The sequence below is a fragment of the Macadamia integrifolia genome, chromosome 3, assembly GCF_013358625.1.
Source record: "Macadamia integrifolia cultivar HAES 741 chromosome 3, SCU_Mint_v3, whole genome shotgun sequence".
NCBI classification, from domain to species: Eukaryota; Viridiplantae; Streptophyta; class Magnoliopsida; order Proteales; family Proteaceae; genus Macadamia; species Macadamia integrifolia.
Window position 1 is genome coordinate 12,710,236 of NC_056559.1, and position 8,063 is coordinate 12,718,298.

Sequence of the window (8,063 nt, forward strand, 5' to 3'; positions counted from 1 at the left end):
GTTAAAACAAAACCAAATTGATGGTGAAGAAGAGACTAAGGCGTCCACCACCTTAGTAGTTGCTTAAATAAGTAAATATGTATGGATGGCTTGGTGGAGGGGTTTTTCATAATACCCCTCTAACGTCCGAAATTGCACAAGAGCGTCGAAATGAACCCTCCCCCCTTAAAATAAATTTTAGGTTTGGTTTTAGGGCATAAAAAGTCTTGCGATTCTAAGTTTTGGGTTTGCAAGCCATAATTAAGAGGCGGTGTTTTGGATGGAGATGAATACTTGTGATGCTGATGTTGATCATTTTTACAAGGTTCTTCGGTTGGCATCAAGAAGTCGTTACAAGTCTACCATGAACAATGCTAGAGTGGTGAGACTTCCAAAAGGATTGGGGTGGGGTGGAGAATACATCTAAAAACCTTACATGTAGATGATGTTTGACTTACTTTCTCGCCGTAGATTATCAAACATATCAACTTTACCTTATTTATGGGAAAATAGTACAACTCTGTAGCCCCTTAAATTTCACATCATCTGAGCCTCTCTAAATAAATGGAACCTAAAAATATTTTTTTCATTTTTATATGCTTAATTTGACCTAAGGGATAGGATGTTGGATGGTCCTCTTATAACATGGACCTCACCCACATCTGTCTATGCATGTGTGAGATGTGACAATAGGAAAAAAATCTAGATGTGGTAACACTTAAGCTTTCAAGGATTTGAAGCTCATTAATCTGAGTCCTCATCCATTACAATGACGGTGAGGTGCAGTGAGCATCTGACGTTGAGAATATTTAGGCATGCATCCCAAGAGGTTCCTAGCCCCCAAATGTAGACAATTTTCAGACCATTAGTCTATGCTTCTAATTTTCCCTTATTCTTATTAAGAATCCTAAGAATCCTAGCATAAAAAAAAAAATTAATTAAAAAAAAAATCCTAGCATATTTTGACCAGTAGGTGGAATGTTAGTTGCAAACCACGTGCATAATTTGATCCAATCTTTCTAAGGTCACATTAGCATTTAGTAGAAACCCATCCATCCACATTCATCCACATTGCCCCAAAACTCTCAAAACCTTATTTCTAGTGGCTATTTGGGAACTAGATCAAACCAAAATGAGGCCTTAGCACATTAGCTAGGTGGAGCTGCGGCGGCGGCTGCAGCGGCGGCCTTCATCTTGGCGACAACCATCTTGGCAAACTCAATCATCCTGTCCGGCTCCGGTATCAAACCCTTGACTGCGGCATTTGATCTGAAGCGCTCTGCCCATGCTGCCAACAGAGGTGTCTTTTCTCTATCAAGCATTTTCAAGCCACACATTTTCTCCTTGGCAGCAACCCATCCTAAGAAACATCCTAATGCAATGTCAAGGTAGCCGATGTGGTCCCCACCGAAGAAGCTCTTCCCCTTGCTACAGCTCTCAAAAGCCTCCTCTAACGGCAGCAAACCTTGGACCACTTGATCAACTATTGCTGCTTCCGCCTCCTTGTCCAGTCCTTTCCCAAGCCCAGACAACAATGGGTACCACTACATTGTGAAGCACACAAGAAATTAAATAACAATTGTAGCAGCTATGTTAAAGTGTTCCAACTCAGGTAGAGAGATCTAACCGGTATATAAGGCATTCAAGATCTCAGAGTTTTCTAATGTGAAACTATTTCCAATATAGAGGGGTGTCAAAACCTAAATTGAACTCCTTTGTCGCGCAATATAGTGTCCGACGGTGCACATTCAACCAGAAACACATTGGCACGGAGCCCAAGGTGGTCACAGGCACCCCAAGGCGTTTCTAGACATTACATAGATGCAAGCCAGACACTGTGTTGCGCCATAGAAGAGCCAAATCCTCAAAACCTAGCCCAAATTACTAAAATCGGTCCAACCTAAAGAACTCAAACCAAATCAAAGTCTTGTTGAGTTGGTTTTGATTTGGGGTAGTAGGACCGAACCAAACCATAGTAGAAATCGAACGAACCCAGAGCCAATCAGAATCAATTCAAAACCCAGACTGAAATCTAATCAAACAGATGAGAAACCGATATCAGTCCAAAACTCATAAAAAAACAGTTTTGTGCATAATTTGAAAAAATTGTATGTAAACCGGATCGAAATTGAAATTGACTCGATATCAAACCAATAGAAGAAACCAAAATTTAATTGAAACTGAAACCGAAATTTCCTTATTGATTTGGTTTCAATTTTACCATTCTCACACCAAAACCAGCACCCAACTTGGACTTAAACCAAGTCGACCGATTGACACCGAAATTTCCAACATTCCTCGCATGTTGCCCCTCTCTGGGTGTGACAATACACATAGCAAGGGCGGTCCCTCTTTTTGAGTGACCATATACATATAAAATATTAAGGGTAAAAAGAATCTTGCAAGTCTGGTTTGGGCAACACAAGGTACGGGGCAATGGGAAGATATGCGGGAGTATCTTCAACGCTTGGGGTCAGGGCATCGTGGTCTTTTCGTGTCCACCTATGCAACACCAGAATGGAAACTAGAGTTTTTTTATTTTGCTATACGTCAAAATTCTTCTCCCTTTTATCTAATGTTTCTAATACCATGATGGTGTAACAGCCTCAAAACGTACCTATTAGGTGGAGGGTCTAACTGATATAAAGGCATTCAAGATCCATATGTATGCTAGTTCTATCTTTGTCCACAAAGAGTTCGGATCCTTTGATTGTACATTCACTTGGACATACATGTGAGGATCTAATATCCGTCACACTTCATATCATTTTTTTTTTTCTGGGTAAAAATACCATTTTCAGGTAACAAAGGGACAAATGTTGGGTCCTCGCATGTACATTCAGATGAATGTATATAAAGAAAATCTATTTTGGAGGACGCATGGAAATCTTTTACATACCTTATCATCCAAGTAGGCTGCCCAAAAACGTGCAATGGCGCGATCATAAGGGTTGACAGGAAGGATGGATGGGCCGGAAGTCCAGACCTCATCAATGTATTGAACAATGACCAGAGACTCGCAGATGGGCCGGTTTTCATGGATAAGAACCGGGATCTTTTTGTGGATCGGGTTGGATTTGAGGAGGAGTTCACTCTTGGTTCCAAACTTCTCTTCCAGAAACTCATAGTCCACTGATTTGAGATTGAGGGCAATCCTAGCCCTCATCACAAATGGGCTTGGCCACAGACCTATCACCTTTACATCGCTCTCTGGCATTTTCCTAAAGTATAGGCCAAACCGATTCTAAAGAAAGACTATAGGCAGCAATTACCTCAGTACTTACTTGAATGTAAATGTATATATAGGCTTGGGGGTTGACAGATGGATAATAAGAAATGTTGTTGTACACCGAATTCCATTGGAATCGGCATACAAGTGGGGCCATCATGGTCCATCTAATAGGTGTTATACCTATTCAATGGTGCAGATTGATGTGGAGGATAGGGTCCTACATTTTATAATACCAACTAACTTGATTGATTAATGGGACTGAGTTTACTATCCGATTAGCTAAACTCGTGACTACCTAACTTTCACCCTTGAGAGGTAGCTAAGGTAGGTAAGTGAACTGATGATCCTCATGGAAATGTGTAGGCACAACAAGAAAATGAAAATTAAAGAAAGCTTTTATACAGTGAACCTGCGAACCGTCAATCACGTGACATGAGAGGTGATGAAATATGCAATCATATACGATAATATAAATCCAATCTGATGGTATTTCTTGGCTACAATTTTTCCTTTTTAAATGGAAAAAAGATTCTTACACACTTGGCCATGTGAATCACTGATATAACTATTCTAATTGCACAAAAGTCTCTTAAGTATTTTACCAAAAAAAAAAAATGTGTCTTAATTAGTCCTTGAAGAATCTATTTATTCTTTGTTTGAACATTCAAAGATATACCGACCAAATGTATCTTATACCAACAACCATTTATAACATTAAAAACCTTAAAAATCGGGTTTTCATAAATTTCACATAACATAAAAGCTCTTGTCATCATAAGAACCACCTAATTCTGACTTTGTGCATCGTATTACCATAACTAGTGATGATTGCCTCTCGAATTCCGCTTCGGAGGATATTCCTTTGAGAAAAATGCAATTTCAATAGTTGAATTTAATTAGATTCAGAAGTCCACCCACCCTCATTTTTCCCTTTCTGTAATACCCACATAGTGGTAAGCTTGTTGAATCACCTGGATTAGTCATGCTTCAAATTTTATAGCCTAATTCAATTAAATACTATTTTATATATATTAGATGCATTCCATGTATATCTATTGATGCCTATATTGCTCCGATAATTAATGTGCTCTCTCTCCAACATAGTTAGTAAATACGCATATTATACACGTATCCGAACTTCTTTTTTTGTTAACCAAGGTTTCGGGGTCAACTTACGTGCTCCTTGACTAATCCTCAAGGAAACTAGCGCAGCAACATGTATTTGAACATTTCTTTCAAAAAGTCACAATTTGACGTATTGATTAAAAAATTCGGTTGAATAATTCATATTTTTAAAGTCACTCATATTATACACGAATATACGTGTATAATACATGCACTACTCAATAAAACGTTAAGGTTTAAAAAAAAAATACAAAATAACAAATCCCATTTGTGACCCCTAAGTTGAGGTTTAAAATAAAAAATAAATAAAACTGTCATAATCCTAAGAGAAAACATCTTCTTCTTCAATGGGACTGTGGGAGGGCAATTGTAACCGCGATGAGGAAAACATCTCCCTTGTCCTTATTCTCTTCTTCTCTATCTCCCCCCACCCCCTCCAAACAACAATAATCATAACCTTATCCCAACTTAATGGGGTCGGCTACATGGGTTCGAAATAGGAATAGAGTTATAAAGAAACAACATAAGTAAGGTGAGGTGAGGTACAAAATAGGTAGATGTAGAGTCAATGCATCATAGGAACATCCCCTATAAGGGGTCAACGACTCGGGTCCTTCTCCTCCATATAACTCTATCTGTGGTCATGCTACAATTTAGCCCTACAATATGCATATCATTTCTTACCACTTTATGATCAATAGTCATTTTGGGCCTACCTCTACTTCTTCTGGCTCTATCTAATTGAATCTGGCCACTCTTCTTCACCGGGGCATCCATAGGTCTCCGTTGGACATATCTATACCACCTCAATCGATTCTCACGAAGCTTGTCTTGGATAGGAGTAACTCCCACATCGCTTCTAATGCGATCATTCCTTACTCCATCTCTTTTGGTCTTGTCGCGCAGCATCTTCAAAATTTTCATCTCCACTACACTCAATTTATTCAAATTACTCTTCTTGATGGTCCAACATTCTGCTCAATAGGTCATAGTTGGTCATATACTTGTCCGATAAAATTTTTCCTTGAGTTTGATAGGCACGCGTTTGTCACATCAAACTCCGGTCGCACCTCTCCATCTCATCCATCTCACTTTAATTATGTGGGCAACATCATTCTCTATATCACACTCTTTGCTAATGATGGATCCCAGATATTTAAAACAGTCACTCTGAGGTAGTTTCCGATCTCCAAGTTTCACCACTCCATCCCCTCCACTAGTTTTACTGAAGGGGCACATCATATATTCTATCTTCGTTCTACTTACCATAAAACGTCTTGATTCTAAACATGATCTCCATAGCTCAAGTTTAGTATTAGTGACAGTAAGAGAGAGAGAGAGAGAGAGATTTGGTGAACTATGCATAAATTTTCCCACATTTCAATTGACATAGGAAAAGCAGGATTGGAATATCTACATCTTTTCTTTCGATCTCTGCAACTACGTCTTTTGATTCATCATCTAGCACCTCCCATGAACTTCTCTCGTGATTTCCTTCTATCACTAATCCATATCCCTTCTTCTCCAAATGAGTATCCAACCCTCCAAACATACGAGCCGATACATTTGGGTTTCTCTGCAACTCCAGAGTTACCTTCTTCCTTCCACAGTAGATGGGCTTCTTCGGTTTTCTATCTCTCTCATTTTCTTCTCCTTCGAATACTTCCCAATTTTTCACAAATCTTCTTCTCTGTTACAAGTTTCAAGTTTTAACTGAACATCAATTCAATAAAAAGATGGGAAAAAAAACCCTAGATTGAAAGAAAATATGAGATATTTCCACCAAACTGTGTTAGTGATGTAGAGCTACAATTATTACTCGCATTCGTCTCATTCTGATCATCTTCTTCTTCTCTAGCAGGCCAGAACAATCACCACCTCCAAAATGCATTGCCTCTTATATTCTCTCACAATTCTTCCTGAATTATTCCAAAATTCTCCAAATTTCTAAGCTTCTTGATGATCAAATATCGAAATTGAAGGACAAGGATTGTTTTGGTGGAAGCTGAACTGGTGCAATGGGTAGTGGGGCGCCACTGTAGACCCTTAATTGGAGAAGTATATATATATATATTTAAACTTCCTAGAAACCTTTGTAATTGGGTTTTGTCTAATATTTGGTTGGAAAATTTATCACCAAAAGATATAGCTCGATCGATAGAGGTTAAAGTACCCTTTTCGATCAGATGTCCGAGAAAGCGGACCTTGGTGAGGAAGAATTATATTTTTCTTTTTGAAAGGACGAGGCCGTTTGATTTTATAATTTGGTAAAAAGTTCGAAGATATTTGAAATGCTACTCAATTTGGTAAAAAGTTCGAAGGTGTTATATGGAATCAGAGCCATGGTGGTGATGAATTCGGTTTTTTGTTTTGCAGATTTCTTTCCTTTTGTGTAATCGTTTTACTTCTTATTTTGTTTGGGTGTATAAGCCTTTGGACTGTTGGGAGTAGTGACAGAAGAGTGTAAGACCACGTTTGTGCCCAACTTATGCTGGAAATACCCCTTCATATGACCAGATTTAGGAGGTTACCCCTAGTTTAAGAAATCTTAAATCATGAGTCATCTATCCCGCTGCATGTCATGAGATCGGCAGGTGAGGCGAGCACAAGTTCTAATGTGCTCAATTACGATGGATAAATAACTGATCTTAACAGAAGACTTAAAAAATGGGACATGCCAAAAATTTCACAAAGAGAATTTTATGAGAGAGATTGGCTTTGTCACTTCGAAACCATCAAAACTGTAGAACAAACCATAAATTTCACAAACGAAACACAAGAAATCACACTTTTTAATCCAAGGTCTTTACAAGACCACCTCGAAAATAAATTCAACTATGTCCATGTTGGCCTCGTCCAAGTGGCCATCAAACCTCTACATCGTGAAGGCCTAAACACTTCTATGTTATTGGCCTTGCATGACCAAAGATTCCTTGATTTCAGTGATTCTCTTCTTGGAGCCATTGAAACAAGTCTTTGTTATGGTCCTGTCCATTTTAATGTTCACCCGGACATGTCCATAGCACTCCAAGATCCAAATATCCTCCATTCCCTCAAAATTAATCTCAAAACCCATGGATACAGATGATGCATGGATCGGTTCCAATTGCTATCATTCATCATATCAAATACAAAGCCATGAAGACTGTTAAACCCAGAGCCCTTAAAAGATCTCCTAGAGGCTCTACTCTTTACCTTGAAACCGATTGCGTTCAAGGGCAAATGGTTTACCCTAAACTTGTCCAGTGGAAAGACATTTCTTTTCCTGCCTAGTGGCAGCTACAAATGACTGCCCCTCAACCTCAAATTTCAAATACTAATATCCAATCTATCTCCCAAGACTTAGACAGATTAGTTACCCTTCGATTTAATCGACAAATTCCTCCTCCAATTTATCAAAATTCTCGTAGGTTGTGCTTTGGTGCATCAACCTCTTCAAGTTATTTTCCCTTGAGTTCTCCACCAAGGACTCCTCCTCCAATCCCAACCCTTGTTGGATTAAATTCCACCCAAAATGTTATCCATGGAACCTATGAAACTTCATCCTCTGTTCCTGAGTCAACCAAATCTGACTAAAATCATCCCCAATCTCTGACCCAGTCAGAGGTGACTCTGCCCTAACGTGACCCTGGTGTCTATATGCTTCAAATCATTGACAAACACTTACTTTGAACACACTTAGAATCACTAAAAAACAAACAAAAACGTGATTGGTTCTTCAAAACCT

At 38.8% G+C, this 8,063-nt stretch overlaps 1 protein-coding gene across 1 annotated transcript; it reads right to left on the minus strand.

Moving 5' to 3' along the window:
- Nucleotides 1-960: 960 nt before the first annotated feature.
- Nucleotides 961-3,248, minus strand: LOC122072695 (glutathione S-transferase U17-like). The gene is made up of 2 exons (XM_042637084.1): nt 2,879-3,248; nt 961-1,523 (listed from the first exon to the last, which is right to left on the minus strand). Exons 1-2 carry the CDS (start codon nt 3,194-3,196, stop codon nt 1,128-1,130), a joined length of 714 nt encoding a protein of 237 aa, XP_042493018.1. The 5' UTR covers nt 3,197-3,248; the 3' UTR covers nt 961-1,127.
- Between the last annotated feature and the right edge of the window lie 4,815 nt (nt 3,249-8,063).

What these genes read in the sequence shown, in the direction of transcription:
- LOC122072695 (XM_042637084.1), bottom strand. Translation starts at nt 3,196, where the DNA reads ATGCCAGAGAGCGATGTAAAGGTGATAGGTCTGTGGCCAAGCCCATTT. An exon ending in CAGCCTACTTGGATGATAAG is followed by an intron (nt 1,524 to 2,878) that starts GTATGTAAAAGA and finishes TTCACAATGTAG; the next exon opens with TGGTACCCATTGTTGTCTGG.